The 18704-nt window shown below is 39.6% G+C and overlaps 2 protein-coding genes and 3 pseudogenes across 9 annotated transcripts; 2 read left to right on the top strand and 3 right to left on the bottom strand.

Annotated features, from left to right (window-relative positions):
• Positions 1-229: 229 nt before the first annotated feature.
• Positions 230-3355, bottom strand: AT3G60935 (annotated as a pseudogene; the record flags this gene model as incomplete). The annotated part of the gene is made up of 1 exon: positions 230-3355.
• A 1170-nt stretch (positions 3356-4525) lies between these two features.
• Positions 4526-6781, bottom strand: AT3G60940 (Putative endonuclease or glycosyl hydrolase). Of its 2 annotated transcripts, NM_115958.3 has the most exons (8): positions 6755-6781; positions 6616-6653; positions 6249-6303; positions 6004-6114; positions 5855-5893; positions 5691-5767; positions 5092-5320; positions 4526-5017 (listed from the first exon to the last, which is right to left on the bottom strand). In NM_115958.3, exons 4-8 carry the CDS (start codon positions 6107-6109, stop codon positions 4695-4697), a joined length of 774 nt encoding a protein of 257 aa, NP_191653.1. In that variant the 5' UTR covers positions 6110-6114; positions 6249-6303; positions 6616-6653; positions 6755-6781; the 3' UTR covers positions 4526-4694. The 2 variants fall into 2 exon arrangements, with proteins under 2 accessions (NP_191653.1, NP_001325824.1); NM_001340064.1 differs by lacking the exon at positions 6755-6781 and having other exon boundaries at positions 6616-6695.
• A 773-nt stretch (positions 6782-7554) lies between these two features.
• AT3G60950 (C2 calcium/lipid-binding endonuclease/exonuclease/phosphatase) lies at positions 7555-13386 on the top strand (the record flags this gene model as incomplete). Its single annotated transcript, NM_115959.5, has 22 exons — positions 7555-7608; positions 8045-8104; positions 8244-8294; positions 8650-8780; positions 8977-9003; positions 9133-9271; positions 9375-9455; positions 9553-9638; positions 9828-9861; positions 9954-10052; positions 10145-10273; positions 10562-10617; positions 10706-10855; positions 11001-11112; positions 11232-11363; positions 11447-11504; positions 11875-11978; positions 12071-12234; positions 12306-12345; positions 12430-12510; positions 12681-12752; positions 12827-13386. 22 exons carry the CDS (start codon positions 7555-7557, stop codon positions 12848-12850), a joined length of 1884 nt encoding a protein of 627 aa, NP_567106.5. The 3' UTR covers positions 12851-13386.
• Positions 13387-13515: 129 nt separating this feature from the next.
• On the bottom strand, positions 13516-15334 carry CYP76C8P (annotated as a pseudogene). 4 transcript variants are annotated; one of them is made up of 5 exons: positions 15139-15334; positions 14538-15065; positions 13915-13997; positions 13762-13806; positions 13516-13664 (listed from the first exon to the last, which is right to left on the bottom strand). The 4 variants fall into 4 exon arrangements; another variant differs by having other exon boundaries at positions 13915-14305; another variant differs by having other exon boundaries at positions 13516-13806.
• Positions 15335-16862: 1528 nt separating this feature from the next.
• On the top strand, positions 16863-18636 carry AT3G60957 (annotated as a pseudogene). Its single transcript has 3 exons — positions 16863-16958; positions 17246-17355; positions 18273-18636.
• Positions 18637-18704: the final 68 nt, after the last annotated feature.

Consider the following 18704-nt stretch of genomic DNA (forward strand, 5'->3'; position numbering starts at 1 on the left):
TTAGAGTGAGTCTCTCGGTTGCGACCCGATCGTATTCACTCCTTGACCAGCGTTTAGGAACGAGCTGGGATACCGGTGTTAAAAGTATAACCGGGTTTCTGAAGATGAAAATTCCTTATCAGAAATAATCTGATAAGTTTTCACCTCGTATTTGTATAGCGCGCTGTAGCCGAATAGGCGTAATGGATACTCCGAGCCGTCGCTCATTGTATTAGACGAGTAAAAAGTTGAATTTTTAATTTTTGATAGTAAAAATGGGAGTATGAATATACGGACCCACGTACTGAACTCGTCCGAAGACGAGCTGCCTACGTACCCTTTTCAGGGATCAAGCCACCTCGTAGTTCAAGTTTAGTCACCTCGGATTTAGTTGTAGTATTTCCTTGGGTGCATTGCGTTCCATGATCTTGGAACGGCTTTACCGTTTAAGTCAGCGAGCTCATACACTCCGGGTCGGATGACTTTTGAAATTAAGTATGGTCCTTCCAGTTCGTCCCGAGTTTTCCAGCGTTCGGTTCGGCAGTGTTCTGGTAAACTTTTCGGAGGACCCGATTTCCTTCGTGGAATCTTCGTTGCCGAACATTTGAATTGTAATGACGAGCCGTTTCATTCTGATAATTTTGTATTCGAACCAGGGACGAATCTCTTCGTTCGTCAATCAGATCAAGTTCGTCGAGGAGCCTTTGAGAGTTATCAGGAGTGTTCTCCGGGGATAGGCTTCGTCGTAGGCTTGGAACTATCATCTCGGCCGGAATTATGCACTGTCCCGTAGACTAAGGCGAAAGGGGTTTCTCCTGTGGCTCGGCGAGGAGTTGTCGGATGCGACAAAAGCACGCCTTCGAGTTCGTCGGACCACGAGCCATTGTTAGCATCGAGCCGTTTCTTTAAGCCGTCGAGGAGCGTTTTGTTTGCGGCCTCGGCTTGGCCGTTCCCTTGGGGATATCGTGGTGTTGACTTTGCTAAGTCGAATCCCCCATTTATCACAAAAGCCTTGGAAACGGGTCGATATAAATTTGGAGCCGTTATCCGTAACAATTTCATACGGTATCCCGTGGCGACATAAGATATGTTTCCACACGAAGTTTTCGACTTGAGCGTCCTTTATGCTGGCGTAAGATTCGGCTTCTATCCATTTAGAGATATAGTCGGTTAGAACGAGGACTAACTTTTTTTGCTTCGAGGGATGCATAGGTCCAATTATATCCATTGATGAAGGGATATGGCGAGGAGATTGATGACAAGAGCTCGGCTGGTTGATGGATTGTCGGCGCATGCCTTTGACATTTTTCACATCGTTTTGAAATTTTTTCGCAATCCTTGATCATCGTTGGCCAGAAGAATCCGTGGTGTTTTATTTTGACGGCTAAAGCCCTTCCCCCAGAGTGGTTTCCGCACGAACCGCCGTGAATTTACTTCATGATCTTGCAAGTCGCTTCTCCTTCCACGCAGGTCATCAATGGTCCGGATAATCGCCAGTTGTAAAGTTTTTCCCCTATTAAGACGAAATGTGCAGCCTGAGCTTTGAGTTTACGAGCCTTCCATTTATCCGAGGGCAATTTCCCTTCGGATATATAGCTTATGATGGGTTCCATCCACTTTGGGCTGCATTCGTCCGGGTCATCTTGATCCGTGCTGATTTGTATCGGGAGGACGTGTTCTTCTTCGCCGAGCTCAGGTTCGGGTCGGAGGTTGAGGCCAGAGCAGCTAGGGCGTCGGCCGATGAATTTTCTCCATTGGAATCCTTGTTAATTTGAATTCGTCGAAATTTTTTGCTAACTTTTGAACATGAATCAGGTAGGCTTCCATTTTCTCGTCCCGAGCTGTATATTCCCCGTTGAATTGATTCGCGACGAGCTGGGAATCGCAAAAAGCGTTGATTTTTTCAATCTTTAACCCCCGAGCTAGATTAAGTCCGGCAACGAGAGCTTCGTACTCGGCCACATTATTGGTAGCTTCGAAGTTTAACCTGAATGACTGCTCGAGGATTTCTCCCGTTGGCGAGGTGAGGCTGATGCCTACACCCGAGCCTTGTTTTGATGACGAACCGTCTACATGTAGGAGCCAAGTTGTGTCGAGTGGGTTTCCCGAGCTTCTTTGGTGGGTAATTCGACGATAAAATCAGCTAGGACCTGCGATTTTGCGCATGTTTTGTTCCGATATTCGATGTCGTACTCGCTGAGCTCGATTGCCCACTTAGCTACACGTCCTGATTGGCTTGGACTGTGTAAGATGGCGCGGAGTGGCATGGATCCCATTACTACGATGGAATGGGATTGAAAATAAGGTCGTAGCTTCCGCGCCGGTGAAAGTCTGAGACGTAGAAAATCGGCTTCTGTTCGCCTCTGTCTTCTCGGACTAGCACTCCGCTGACTGCAGTATCTGATACGGCAATATACAAATATAATGGCTCTCCGATTACGGGTTTGGCGAGGATGGGTGGTGTTGCTAGGTACTTCTTGAGTTCTTGAAAAGCTTCTTCACATCGGATCGTCCACTCGAACTTTTTGTTTCCCCGAAGCACATCGTAAAAGGCTAAGCATTTGTCTGTTGATCGAGAGATGAAACGGTTAAGGGCCGCAACTCTTCCGGTTAAGCGCTGCACTTCTCGCTTGTTTTGAGGCGATGCCATTCCCAACAATGCCTCGATTTGCTTTGGATTCGCCTCGATGCCGCGGTGGGTTGAGTTTGACGTTGTATAAGTTTAGTTGTTTGAAACATTCGCGCAAATGGGTTATGTGGTCTTTCTCTTCCATAGATTTCACCAACATGTCGTCGATGTAGACTTCCATCGTCTTCCCGATCTGTAAGGCGAAAATTTTGTTGACGAAGCGTTGATAGGTCGCCCCGGCGTTCTTGAGTCCGAAGGGCATCACTCGGTAGCAAAAAATTCCTTGCTCTGTGTAGAAAGCGGTTTTTTCTTGATCTTCGGGGTTCATCATCGATGGTTAAGCCTCCACCAATTTCTCCGGCCAGGAACTTTGCTGCCAATGTTGCTCCGAGGCCACGTCGTTGATTCCTTCTACTCTGGCTAAGGTGGATCGGAATTTTGCGAGGAAATCTCGAAGTGGCTCATTAGGCTGCTGAGATAACGACCATAGATCGGCGTCTGACGTGCCGGGATCGATTAGCACCGAATATTGCTTTAGGAAAAGTGTCGATAGCTCCTGAAAACTATCCACAGAATTCCCTTCGAGTCTCGAGAACCAGTCCAGGGCTGGCCCTTTCAAGTGCTCGACGAACAGGTGACAGAGACCAGCGTCTCTTTCTTCTGGTCTGAATTTGGCTCGGGCCACGGAGATGATAAACGACTTTAAATGCCCTTTTGGATCGAAAGACCCGTTGAAATACTCGATTCTTAGTTTTCCTGTTGAAGTTGAGCCATCATACTCCTCAGTTCTCTGCTAGGGTCGCGGGAGCAACGGCTTCAGGAGCATCTGTCTGGATTGGAGGGATTGGGTTCCCCTCTGTATCAACTACGTTACTGGAGACTTGATTGTTGACCATTGTGAATTGGGTGATTGGTTCCGTGTTCCGGGTGTTAGAGAAATCTCTACCCCCTCCTTCTAGCGCCAAATTGTGAGAGTCAAAATTCGCACAATAGAATTTGTTTTAAAGGTTTCTTCAAAGAACGGATCTTTGTGAGATTCTCAAAGAACAACAGAATTCTCAATTACCGTGGACGGTGTTCTTGATTTTATTAATGAGAAAGTAATGATTTTATCATACAAGTGTGATAAAATATGAGAAACAGGTGTTTTTTGCCTTCAAAGTCAGAGCGTTCTTGATAGCCTCAAGTTGAGAGCCCTTTTGTGCGTCCCTTTGTTTGTTCTCTAAGGTGCTTTTTTATAGGGTCCGAGAATATCATCCCTTGCGATATTCTCGGAAAATTCCTCTTTGTCTTTATCTTCCGAAGATTCTGGGATTTTTGTATCCGGTGATATCTTCGAAGATTATCTCTTCCGGGGTTTTCGGAGATGAAGTGTTTTGAACTTACATCGGCTAAGTCTTTCGAAGTCTTTCTGTCTAAAACGAGATCTTTCCGAGCCGTGATTAAGCTGGCCTCGGGTCATGATCGGGATGCTTGGTCTGCGGTATTTGAAGGCAAGCTCCCGAGGTGTTTTCGAGCCCGCCTCGGGATGATTGTCCAAGTCTTATTCCCGAGGCGTTCCGAGGTCGGGTCGGTATGGGCTCTTGACGAGAACTCCGAGGTGTTTTGGTCCGGTTCGGGATAATTCATCTATGGCTCCCGAGGCGGTATGGTCGGCACGCTATCCTGGGTCAAATCCGACCCCAACAAAGGATCAGAGAAAATGTCGAAACAAATTTATGAACCCAGCTCGCCTATCAAGAGTTTAATTCCGACGACGTAAGAAATGCATTGTAGAATCGGAGAAGGAGAAGGATCTAATCGTCGATTGGAAGCAGAGAGGATCGGAGAAAGGCGCGCGCGAGAAAGAGGGACTGATGTTTGATTCAGCAATTTCGCACCCATAAATCTAAGGTAATTAAGAAAAGTGATTACAACAAAAATAAATTAAATAAACTAAAATGTTAAGCATTTATACCATTTTTCAAGTTTTAACACAAATTAGAAAAAAACACAAAACAAACAACAATAAAATTAAGTTTATTTATGAAAACGACATAAACATATAGGCTAGAGTTTTATTTCTTCAACTTACCAAAAAATAGTTTTATTTCTTCAAACCGGCAGCTATGAGATCTTCAATCTCGTTCTCAGCCAAAGGTTTCTGTCCCAAAATCAACGAGTTCCACTTCCAAACCGATGTAGCTGCGCGAAGGAGGGCAGTGGAAGTAGAACTTTCGGGACAAGCCAGCAGTATGTTGAATGAGCGGCATCTCAGTTGATGAAGAGCGACGGAGTAATCACGATCGCCCGTTATTACCATCAAGTTGGAAGGTTGGGGATGATTGAGCGCAATCCAAGTTAAAACATGGCCGATAATTTTAAAGTCACTGGCATCTTTTATCGTTTTACGCGAACCAACTTTATTTCCTAAAAAAGAAAAAAACAACCTAAATAATAGTATTTAGATCAAAAGAAATAAATAAATTTATAGAGAATTTTACCTGGAACGTGGTATAGATCGATACCAGTGGAAGTGAGGGCCAGCTGGATCGGGGTAGGTATGAGTCTCATGTTGCCGAAAGCACGTATAGAAATAGGCCCGCGATAGCCATTCTCGTTGAGCGCGTTTCTAATGTTCCCTCCAATTCTGTAGGCATCGAAGCCTCTTGGAACTGGAGAGTTCTCGGTGTCCCACCAAACTTGAGTTTTGGCAGTGCTAAAATCTACTAACTGATAAGAAGAAAAACAAGAAGAAGACTTGTCGCTTATGCCACAAATTGGAAAAACAAAAATGTCTGGTCTGCCAGGAAAAATGTCAAAAAAATTATCGATTTACCAAAAGTGATGAAATAAAGCATCAATTTTGGGTCTGATGAATTAAATTCTCAATTTTAGTTGACTTTTCAATTAAATTTTTAATTTTTGTTGACTCGGCCAAATAAAACACGTCGTTAAATTAACAAACTGGTCAATTTAACAGATTTAAGTCAATGTTAACAATTTCATTAAATTCTAAAACGACGTCGTTTTGTGCTTAAAAAAATAAAAATTAAGAGGAGAAAACAAAGGCCCAGGCCCAAAATAAAATTAACATTTTTACCTGTGGGTAACCAGGTAGTCTGACCGGATCACCATATTGAGGCCCAATAGTATCGTTTGGAGGAGATGAATCCGTAGCTTTAATAAATTTGATATTAATAAAAGTAAGATAATCATTAAGATGATGGAAAAACAGAAGGAAACAGAGGGGGAAAAAAAACAAACCTAAAAGACGAAGATAGTGAGTACCAAATACAGCTGGAGCTAGGATAAAAAAAAAAAACAAGTTTTTACATGTATGTAAAAAACGAGGTAAAACAGATAAAACGAAGCGAGAAGCTCCATTTCTTAAAAGAAAATATGAAAAAACTTACGACGTGATGCTCTGGTTCCAACAAATCCATGAGATGGAGACGCTACGTTTCCCAATCCGCTAATGGATTTGAAGAACCTGGATTGTTGAAATAGCTTGAGCAACATTTTATCTGAAACAAATAAACAAAAAGAAGGTCAAAATGTAAACGGATCGGAATGTCACGACGTCTAAACTAGAAGCGTCAGATCTAGTCAAGGAAGCTAAAACGGTAAAAACAGAGAGATAGAAAGAGTTGGAGGTTACATGAGCCAGCGAGAGTGAGAGAGAGAGAGAGCTTCCACGCTTGCTTCTCCTCAACCTGAAATGCATCGGAAAAAACTCAGGGAAACAGAACTTGACATTATACTTATAAAAACTCAAAAAAATAACTTAAGAACTCAAAGAATCACAATCGCAAATGCAAAACCCATCAAATTAAGCAAAATTATGATATACGAAGCAGTTTCCGATTCACAGAAAGAGCGATCACACCAATAATCCAAAACATAATAACAATCGAAAGTTATTAAAGCGATCGGTATATACACGATCCATCGGATGGATAATCAGGAAATCTACATCAGAATCGTCGGTATCTGTAAATGGAGAGAGAGAGAGAGATTGAGCTTACTTGAGCGAGATAGAGAGCTTCCAAGCTTTCTTCTCAGACTGAAATGCATCGGAAAACAAAATCTCGGAATCAGATTTAAGAAATCGACACTATACCGATTAACAAATAAAAATCTTTAAAAAAAAACGAAGAATAAAACCTTGACTGATGCATAAAAATGGTGGTGGTTTATGTGCTGAAGACGATGGTGCTTTATATAGAAGGAAGAGAGTGTACCACCTTCGTGCTCGAGGTGCTTATTACGGATTTACCCTTTTCCGTTTCAAAGGGCCCACCAAATCTATATTTCTCCCAATTTTTATATTTTTATTTTTTATAAATCATAACTTATCTTCATTGTATTTACGGCATTGGATTAATAATATTAGTGTAGATAAATTAGCCAAAAGATTAATGCTATTTACCATCTAAATATTTATGTTGCACTTAATATCATCGTAGATAACTAGAAACTTCCATTAGCTGATCGACCATATAAATATTTCTGTTGCACTTAATTAATGACATCGATTTGCACTTAATTACGGCATTGGTCACGTTATTGTCTATTCGCCAATTAACTCTAAAGAAGGTTAGTATATGGCGATGTAACATGTGGTTAACTACGTCAAACTAATATATCATTGCTTAGATTTTGTATTTAAATGTAATCAATAAATTTACTCTTAGATGATCACTCGTGTGATAAAATACGTAGTTTTGTCACGTTTATAACTAGACATTTTGAATACGAAAAATAAGAAATTAATTAATCAACGATATCATATGATATTCCACATAACTGAACATTAAAAACAAAGAATAATTCTGGTGCTGGAGTAATAATATAAGAAAAATCTAATAAGGGGCATAAGTGATAATAATTCATTTATCTCTCCCTCGCGATTTTGGTCTAGGGTTTCTTCAAGTTCCTGATCGGATTCGGTCGGCGTAGCTCTAATGGCTGGCTGGAGTCGTATGATGACTTACCGATCCATCAAGCGAGTCTCCAAGGTTCGGTTGAATCAATCTGCTTATTCTCAAAGTGATTGGGATCTGGATTCTGAAATTGATTCATCGGAGAAATTGTAAGATTCTAAATCTGGGATTTTAAAATTCGTCGTGATTGTGTGTGTTGGTCTTGGGATTAGGTGAAACTCGTAATTTAACAGTGCCTGTTTTGTGTGTACTTATAATAGATTCGGCTTAGCAATTCCCTCTGCAACTTCTAATTATTGACATTAATGTAACAAGTTAGTGTCATCTGGTGGTGATTCTACTTAGCGAGCTGGTGGTGGCTCACTATTTTTCTATTTAACAACCATGCTTCTGTGTGAGAACTGACAAGTGACATGCGGCTTGCATTACTTGCTAAGTTTGACAGAGTAGAGGAGTTTCTTGTCCTTCAAATACTCTACAATTGACTAGTTATACTCTTGTCTTCTGACAGGCAGTTGATATGAAAGTTCTAGGCTCTCTTAGCAGAGACGATTTTGAAGAAAATTTTGTGGTGATAATTTCCCTCAATGGATCTCGTTTCCAGCATTTGAACAGGTACTTGTCATCATTTCTGTGAGTCATTGGTTTCTCAATAACATAGCAAAAGTTTGAAACTGCAAACATTTTGTTCTTTCTTTCTTATTTTTCAGGTCAAATGGCTGAATAAACTACTGAGCAAGATGTGGCCTTATATTGCAGAGGTGAGATTCTAATCTTCTTATGTTGCAGTTTTAGGTGTTTTCTTTTCCCTTGTATAGGGTTGGAAGTTGGCTATTAAATCACTAGCATGTTTACCCTGAATAATGGTAACTGAAGATATCCATGTAAAGTTGTACTCCAAAGTTCGAAATGATTGAAGAAGAGTCAGATTTAGCCTGTCTAGAATGGACTCGTAGACTGATTTTTTTTTTTTTTTTTTTTTTTTGCTGGTACACAAATCTAGTGTTTTATTGACACCTAAGATAGGTCCAATTTGTTGGAATGGAAAACACTTGCCACAATGCACCTTGGCAATCAAAGAGTGTAATATTCGTTGTTGTGTTGACTAATTTCCAGGCAGCAACCATGGTAGTAAGATATTCTGTTGAACCTCTTCTTGAAGATTACAGACCACCAGGAATTACTTCCCTCAAGTTCAGCAAATTGACCTTGGGTAACAAAGCACCAAAGATTGAATGTAAAATAAGGTCGACACAACATCATTTTTGTGATGGCTATCTTTTCTCTTCCATTGTTCAACCTTGTATTGTCCTATTATTTATCTTGGATGAGTTACCTGCCAAATGCTATTGAATCCTTGTGCTTGGAAGAACATCATGCATTTGTCTCCTAGGTTACTTTTGCTGTAAGCCTGAGCACATGCATAATTAATCATTGTTGCAGGTATTCGTGTTCAAAGTTTCAAGGAAGGTCAAGTCACAATGGACGTTGATCTTCGATGGGGGTGTTACAGCACTTGTTGCCTCCATACCCATTCAGGTTACTAGAGAGATATTTTTAGTATTTGTCGTTTGGGTTGTCGTTTTGTGCCAAATAGAGATTGAGTATCTCTACAAACACTTGTTTCTGGCTGAAACAGTTGAAGGATCTTCAAGTTTTCACAGTTGCACGTGTTATCTTTCAACTTGCGGATGAGATTCCTCGTATATCTGCTGTTGTTGTTGCTCTACTGGCTGAGGTACACTTGCTCTGTAAAGGGTCCAGAATAAGATGCATTTTTGTTATTATCATTTTATATCTCCTGTCTTACAATGACCAACTATTTAAATGTTCTCAACCAGCCAAAACCAAGAATTGATTACACTCTGAAGGCTGTCCGTGGAAGCTTAACAGCAATTCCTGGACTATCTGCTATGATTGATGTAAGTTCCTCTCTTGGTAGGTCAAGCAGTTTCCAAAAGTTTTAGTTGTTGTTCCCATTTGGTCTTATACACAGCTTTTTGCTTCTCTTTCTGTTAGGACACTGTTGATACTATCGTTATAGACATGCTTCAGTGGCCTCATAGAATTGTTTTCCCCATTGGTGGTATACCTGTTGATTTAAGGTACTTTCATGTGTTCTGCTTGTTTTTCATTTTGCGTTTTTTCACTCACAGAATTTTTCCTGCCACTGTCAATCTTTTGTCTTTTCTCCTCTTCTGGTATGGCCATAGGATTTACTTGGCGAGGTCATGATATGTATTGAGAAAGCACTATATAGTTTGACGATTCTATGTATCTCTCTTCTTTCTCAGTGATTTTGAGCTTAAGCCACAGAGGAAGCTTATAGTAACAGTAGTGAAAGCAACTAACTTGAAGAATAAGGAATTGATTGGAAAATCTGACCCTTATCCTACCATCCACATTCACCTGTATTCAAGTATAAAACAAAGGCAATCGAGAACAATCTGAATCCTGTCTGGGATCAAACATTCGAATTGATTGTAGAGGACAAAGAAACCCAGTCGCTCACTGTAGAGGTCTGGAATCTGAAATATTTATGCTTCATACTTTTTCAATTTTGCCATTGGAAATATTAACTATTCTCTTCGCTTTATTAAACTTTTGGCAGGTATTTGATAAAGACGTAGGCCAAGATGAGCGTCTTGGACTTGTGAAACTTCCCTTAAGTAGTTTGGAAGCCGGAGTTACAAAAGAACTGGAGCTAAATCTGAGCAAGATGTGGCCTTATATTGCAGAGGTGAGATTCTAATCTTCTTGTGTATACTTTTGGAAGTTGGCTATAACATCATTAGCATATTTACCCTGAATAATGGTAACTGAAGATATCCTAGGAAGAGTAGAGTTATTATACTGTCAAGTTGTACTCCAAAGTTCGAAATTATTGAAGAAGGGTGAGATTTAGCTTGAACACCACTGAGCAAATTTCTCAGTGATGTTTCCTCGAGATGTTTATCATGGAACACTCACGGCAATCTGAACTATTTTCTTACCTATGCAAACGGATGATCCGCTGCTCGGATTCAAGACCATCTTTCGGCCTAATGGTGCTCATCGCTGTCACAACTACATGAAGTACCCAAAGTATGTTCTTCTCCTCACTTAGCTTAGACATAGAGATCCATTCTTTTGCATATGGAATCTGAGATTGATTCCATCTTTGTTGTGACAGCATCATGAAACTAGGCGAAGCTGCGATTCTTCACTACACTTACTCGAAATTTTCAGATCTTACTGCAAGACGTGATCGATGTTGCTGCAAACCAAAAGAAGAGGATGTCAAGATATGTTTCATGCTAGACTTTGACAGAGCCATAAGCCCGTAAGCTAGGATTTGATTTGTTTGTTTTTTTGTCGATTCGTAGAGTTCTTGTTCATCACATTTCGTGATTGATGATGATCCTAGGCTTCTGGGGCCCCTCTTAGGAGTTTAAGAGTTGGTTCATCTATTGTTGGTTTTGGAGTAGGAGGAACAAGAAGTTTCAACAAGGGCTTATGTCAAATGCTACAGTTAAATCTGTACCTTTCTCTATCAACAACAGCAAGGGAAAGGAACTCAAGATAGTAGGAGCAGCTATGGTCAGAATTGTCATCAGATGGTTTGTGCTAAGTTTTTGATTGATCAGTTCACTTGCACTTGTAGCTAATGTTTTTTTTTGTGTGGGTTTTCTAGTCTAATTGTTAGTTTTGACGTGTAGGGAAGTGATAGTGATAGAGATGAAATTGAGGCAATGACGGTTCAAGAACTTAAGAGTCACATTGAGGCAAGTCTATACTCTTTTCGTTTCTCTTGCTGCTTTGTTATTGTTTCTGTGGACATCCAGATTCTTGTTCATTGTTTAAACATGTGGGACATTTTTGTATTTGTGTTACAATTGTTTTGGTTATAGAAAAGTTGGGCTCCCTGTGAAAGGACGCAAACAAGAACTTATCTCAACTTTACGACTTCATATGGACAGCAATTTTACCTGGTATGTAACTGCACACCAAGAACACACATTTTTCTGTTTTATGTATCATATCGAGAAAAGGCACGAGCTTGCTTCCATTTAGTAGTTTTTAAGCTTGATCCATTTGATTTAGAATGAAAGTCTCAGAAGTGCTATATCTTCTGATTATTTTGCGAGAGCTGTAAAGAATTTTTTTGTTGGGCTGTGTCTCTTCTAAATTTTCTCTTTTAAGTGAAAAACCAAGTCCTTGCCTGTTTATTTGTTACAGATGAAAGTTCTGGTTCAGAAAAAAAGGAAGCTACTTTGTCCACGCATTTAGAAAGTGTCGCGATTAAAAGAAAGATCTGAAACAGAGAAGAGCCTACTCAAGATGAATGCATTAGTTCTGAAGCTTATGGCATTGAAAACAGAGAGAAAAGAGTAAAACAGTCTACTGAGAAAAACTTGAAAGCTAAAGTAGTTTCTTCAAAAGATATCTCAAAAGAATGGAAGAATGTGCTTATTTGTGATATCATATCCATGTTATCCAATATGTTTGATATGTTAAGTTGAATTGTATGTGTTTTAATCAGTTTGGTCTTTTGCAGATAAAACCACTCAGAGTTAGATATGGTACTGGTCTATCTGGATCAGATCATGACATGGAAGGGCGTATGGTAACTGCTGAATTCGACTCCTTCTACTTGATAAGTACTTATGTCCCTAATTCTGTAGATGGCTTAAAAGGACTGGTACTCCTCAAATTAAATGCGTGTAGTTGACATAGATATTCTACTTTTCTTCTTATTCTAACGAATGGACTCCGTGGGTTTTCACATACAGGATCGAAGATTGGGATCGAACCCTTAGCAATCACATCAAAGTATGAAAACGTTTCTTCAGAGTTTCTTTATTTTGTTGTATATGTCCTTCTTACACAAGCTCAATGGCTCTTTTCCATCTGCAGGATCTGGAGAAGTCTAAGCCTGTAGTCTTGACTGGTGATCTAAATTGTGCTCATGAAGAGATTGATATCTTCAATCCCGCGGTAACTAACTCGAGTTCTTCCCTCCCCTGTTTTTCCATCGAAAGTAATCTCTCAGGTTTCATAATTCTCCACCATATCTTATAACTAGGGGAACAGAAGAAGTGCTGGTTTTACGATAGAAGAAAGACAGTCTCAAACTTCTTAGATAAGGGATTTGTAGATACATTTAGGAAGCAGCATATCTGGTGTTGTCGGTTACACTTATTAGGGTTATCGCCATGGTGGCCGCAAAACCAACAAAGGTACGATAAGTTCGTTTGATACATATATTCAGATTCAAGTCCTCACGAACGACCTTGTTTTTTTACGTTTTTAGGATACCATTCAAAAGAATATATAAGTGAAGCAAGCATGAGAGGTGCAATTCTCAAAGCCAATGATATTCCTGGGCATATTCTTAGTCCAGCTCCAAACAATATCATCTCGAAATTTTTACCTATCGTCTCAATGCCTCGTCCCAAGAATCTCTATGGCTTGAACCGTTCCGCGTTTTCCCAAATGATCGAGTCTCTTTCTATAGCCCAATTGTTCACAAGAATCTGAGTATTTTCAGGAATGGGATACCCTAAAATCTCTATGTTTGACTCAAATTTATGCGGGATGAGAAATAGACTTGGTGGGTGCAAAAGGAGGGTCTCTGTTACAACAGCTCACTACAAGAATATTGATCTTTTGTAGCGTTCGAATAACGCTATCTAACTATACTATAGCGTTTTAACAAGCGCTCTATCATCGTCCGTCATAGTAGGTCGAAGACGTAATATAGCGGATTTTCTTTGTGCTATTGTACTGTTAGTTATTATAGCGCATTCTTTGCTGAAATATTAGATTTTACAATAGCATTTCAATTTTGTTATTAATGATATTATTCAATGCAATTAGAATTTAAATTTAAAATTTTTGAATTTAAAATTTGAATTCCAATATTCAATTCATAATATATAGAAAACCAAATCATTTTATTGATATAAAATTTTAACATAAAAATTCAATGAAACAAGGAACAAATTATCTCTAAAGAGGAAAACAAAATACAAAGCAATCAAATGAGATAACGAAAAAACTCATGGTTGCTATGGCCACGTACACTTTGCATTCCTTCTTCTTCTTCTTCTTTGAAGTTCACAGCCTTTCAATGAAGATGAGCACAACAACTAAATCCAAAACTAATTAACTTAAGATTTTAAGAAGTAATCATGGAACAACACATTCTAAAGTAAACAAAAACGAAAAAGGACAAACAGAGACAACCTTTTTATCATACAAGCAAGATTTTTTTATCAAACTTCTTGATACCTGCAAGTATCCATATAAGCATCCCAATAACCATATATCACAACCAATAAGCAAAATTCAGTAATCAATATAAGCCCAACACTTAATGAGTAAAGAATGTGCACATACCCAGATAGATCGTTGATTCTCTTGCCAAGTTCCTTAATTTTATACACCATTTTCTTGATAGGTTCAGAGTAATGCCTTAACCTCTGCAGATGAATGACAATTAAAAAGCAAGAAAACATATGGAGAGAGAACAAATAACAAAAACAAGTATGACTATGACTGTTTCCACTTATACTAACTCAAATGGTGAGGTACAGTAACGTGAAACTCTTCATCTAAGAGCAATTAAGAAAACTCTAAGAGATTGGAGTCACAAACGTAACGATTTGGCCAACAATAAAGTTGGTCTCAACTTTAGTGTTAGCCATAGCTATTGGGTTATGAAGTAGCTCAGCCAATGTCCATTCCACAATGGTAGAGTTCGTCTCCGTTCGCGCAATAAAACAAGTCCCTTCAAATATACAAAAAAGAAATTACTCTTTTATATCCAAACGATTTTCCTTTTTTATCGTTTTTTTCTATATATTAATATTTTATGGTTATAATGAAAAAATGAAATAAATACTAAATGGAAATGGTATGTCCCGTTTCCAAAATAGACATATCCATTGAATATTTTACGTAAAAACAAACGCTAAACGAAAAAGTCAGTCAAACCATAATTTAAGACTTATATCACTTACGCATAAAAAGTGTTTGATATCATTCATGTCGACTTCCGATCCCTCTTCTTGAATAAGATCGATCACTGAATCCAACAAATCGCCTCTCAGTGCATCGACTCTAGGTCCAATCTGCGATGATCTTTCCGCGATCCGAGCATCGATGAGGCCTTGAAAAACCTGAAACAACCTCTCCGAACACATGACCTTCATCTCTTTCCGGATACCCTGTAGATCAAGAAACTCAAGAGACGGAAAATAATTTGCGAGGTTCGGTTTCCCCATTGTTTTCATCATACGAGACAAGGAGTCTTGGAGCTCCGTGGAGGCTCTCGGATCGTAACTACCTAAGTCGATCGAAAACACAACGTTTGAGTCTACATTAAGCGACGTGATGAAGCACGCACGTACGAGCAATGTCGACGGAGAAGCCTCGTTCGCCTCTTTGGATAATGAAATGTTACAAGTTCTTTCGCTTTCTTCGACCTTACGGACTTCGTGGCTTTGTGATGCTCCCGTGAGAAAAGTTTTGTCGCCAGTATCCATAACCTAATTGGAACATTGTATTTATATATATAGATAGATAACCATATTTAATTAATCACATTAACTTATAATTTACCTCCAACGAGACGACGTCGAAGGTAGCCATGCTACGGAGACTTCGTGGTGGCCGAAGGCTCGAACCGTCTTGCTAAAGGTTTGCCCGGATAAGACATGGTCAAGCGTTTAAAGAACCTCTCTTGCTGCATCTGGTGAAGAAATGACCACTTTGGTTAAACTTCCAAGCCTAAGACTCATGACTGGTCCATAAACTCTCGAGAAATCAGCAAGTGAACGGTGAGGAGCTTTTCCGATGATCTGGAGAAGGTTTCCGATTACGGGTCATCCCGAAGGTCCGAGAGGTCCCGGAAGCAGTGCCAGTGAGCTGTGAGCTTGATCTCCGTCGTCGTGATTTAACAGCGACAACGGACAAGGAGAAGATACGTTAAAAGGAAGCTAAGTGTCAAAAGCAGAGCAAGAGCTATGGTGTGCTTCATCGTCAGTTCGTCGAGTGTGTTCTTCTAGCCACATCTTTTACTTATTTATAGATATGATACTATATCTATCATTAATAAAATTTGCTATCGTTATTATGGGCTTAGTTTGAGCAATAGCTTCCTTCACTCTAATTAAATACACTTGTTGACAAAAAGAAAATCCCATTTCTCTAGGACTCAAAAAAGAAATGTACAATTTATCGATCGCTTTAAAAGCTACAGAAACAATATGTGATATGTCTAGCTATGAATAATATTAACATATGACGTAATTTGATTTTAAGGTTATTTTATATATATATATAAATTAGACTCCTTTCATAACCACGAAGTTATGATATTTTTGTAGCAACAGGAAGTTATATATGCCAGAAGAATTGAAACATTTGCTTTTTGGGGTCATATATGGAGAATTAAAGTTATGATTAATCAACACACATACTAGATTTTACAGCGACGTGGCAAACTTAAGGTTCTACTTGGATGACACGGTGTCGTAATTCAGAGACGTGACAAATTTCTATTGGTCGTTGTGACGCAGATTGGTAATTGCTCTGAAATCCTTGTCAGGCCATGCGAACAGATTTTGGAGTCAAAATCCAGAGCGCGGGAAACGAAACGAGCCAACGATTCCGCTAGTGCTTGATCTAGGCAATGGTTCTTGTACATGTTACCACCTATTTGTACAAATTGACTTCCATAATTGTATTTTTCTTTTGAGGAGGTAAATGATTATAGTCAGCTAACTCAATAGATGTTTGTTGATTCTGAAAATCACACAATAAATTTGTTTAAAGGGGGTAAACAAATTTACTTAACTCTCTCTCGCTATTTAGTGACCAAAGATTCAATGAAAAGAAGAACAACGTTGCTTAGAGACAAAGTTAGGGTTTTGCCCAAAAACAATGAAGAGGGTTTTTAGTATTAAATTTCGGATCCCCCGAATAGAGGACAAACCCCTCTATTTATACACTATTAAGACGGTTAAAAGATTTGTTAAACTTCTATTTCTTCGAGGATTGAATCTTCTAATTTCCTTTATCTCCAAAGACTTCCTATTTTCAAAGGAGAAAACTTCTTTTTCTTCGAATTAGGAAGTCGGCTAGACGGTCTCCCTACTTCGGGCTAAAGTCGGCAAATGACCTCCTTATTTTGGCCCATTAACAAGCTAAACCGGGATATCCCGGTTTGATTGAAATCTCAGTCTAATTCGTAGTTCTTCTGGTTTAAGCCGGTATTGTCGGAGGTGCTAATTCCGGCACCAACAATGTTTTAACGTGGCAGGACAGATATATAAGTTATATATATGGGGTTACTTGCTGTCTTTTGTCCAAACTCTATTAACATCCACGCTGGTCTGAATGGCCTTGAAATCGGTCACACAGTTGTTACTGCCGCTGCTGTAAATCCTATGGTCATAGATAATGTGTCTGAATTTTTCTCTCTTTGCCCCTTTTGGGTTGAGATATGATGCGTCCCAGTTACCTGTAGATCCTGATACACAACGTTATGCAAATCGGAGCATCTGTGGATCCCGAGTATCACCACGCTCGTACCTTCTCGATATTTCTTAATCAACCGCTGATGGCCACATCCTTGGCAATGCTTGCTTACAATTGGTAAAATCCTTCACAGCTTTCTCTTTCAAACTTATTTTTTCTTGAGTGAAGTAATGCTTTTTCTGACCAGTTCCCGCAATCGTCTGCTGTTAGGTATCCTTCTTCAGTTTTTGTTGGAGATACTTACACAGTCTTCGCTGGAACGACTGTGGCAGTTGTTGGTATTCTGGGTCACTTCAGGTATACTTCCAAACCCACTTACCTTCTCTGAGGCACAGGCACGTCACTAATACATGGAAACTACCAACTCTCAGATTCATCATTTGCATCATACTATCCAGCTAGTGTATGACCATGCAACTAATTCCCATGCCATATTTCTGTTCTGAAAGTTCGCTTTTGCAGTGAAACCCTCATCTTCTTTCTTCCTCAAGTTCTGAACATTCTATTGTCGCTTCCCCAGGTTCATATCAACTGTCACTCTTCTATGGCATACTTATAATCTTGTCAACTCATGTTTCAAACATCCAACATACTAAATATCAAAACTCTTTAGCTTGCTGGGATTGTGAAATGTCCGCGCCATCGTCTCCCAAGTTAACCACCTTTCTTTTCTTACCTTTTGTAGACTGATTAAAGAACTGTCACATCACTCATCTTGTCTTTTGTAAACTCACTCATCACGAGGGAGTTTGGCGTTCAAGCAGGTCCAACATATCCAATTTGCTACGAAGTCAAGTATTTAGTGAGTCACAGATGTAACAGCGATCTATCAACCTCCAAATACTTTGTTTCTTTGTCCAGAGAAGAACGAAAACTTTTCATTTTTACGAAATATTTACAGTCTTAGCAAAAAAGAAGAACGAAACAGAGTACCTAAGCTACAGCCTACATATGAATCCGAAGATATAATCAAACGTAAGACATCTGAAGCATTGATGTTAAATCTCGATGACTTGGAAAACAAGAAAGAGATTTTCAGAACGTTTTCAATTTCAAATCCCGAAACGGAGAATATTACTGGTTGGAAAAATTTCGAAATAAATTTCCTGTGCTTTTCGCTTTTTCCCTGGCTCTCGCTTTGTTGTAGGTCTTGATAGCCTCGCTACACTGACCTGACCCATATGATATGAAAACACTCTTTCCATTGACCGTAGAGATCGTAAGCGTCCTTGTGCCTTTTATCCAGAAAAAGCCTCCGATGATGGATTAATATGTAATCTCTGTGAACACCGCTTTGATTCTGGTGAAGACAGGCCAGCTAAACGAGCTAACTTTGCCGCCGTGTCGAGATCCCTAACAGAGCTACAGCTACAAGACTCTCCAGTCTCCATTCTCCAATATACATCCCTAGGACGACGATCTGGATCCGACATTATATCCTCCGCTCTTCCTAGAACGGCGGTGCAGTTCAGAGAAAAGATGGCACGGCGGATCAGAGACATGATTCGAAAACCCCGCTTTGACTCTGGTCTCCGCCTCTCTGGTGGAGACGAGTTGGCCGCCGGTGTTCACGTGTAGGTCTCATTATTATATTCATGGGCTTTTTAGAAACAAATAGATCCAAATGGACCGATTTGAAAATGCGT

Source organism: Arabidopsis thaliana, chromosome 3, assembly GCF_000001735.4.
Source record: "Arabidopsis thaliana chromosome 3, partial sequence".
Classification (NCBI taxonomy): Eukaryota; Viridiplantae; Streptophyta; class Magnoliopsida; order Brassicales; family Brassicaceae; genus Arabidopsis; species Arabidopsis thaliana.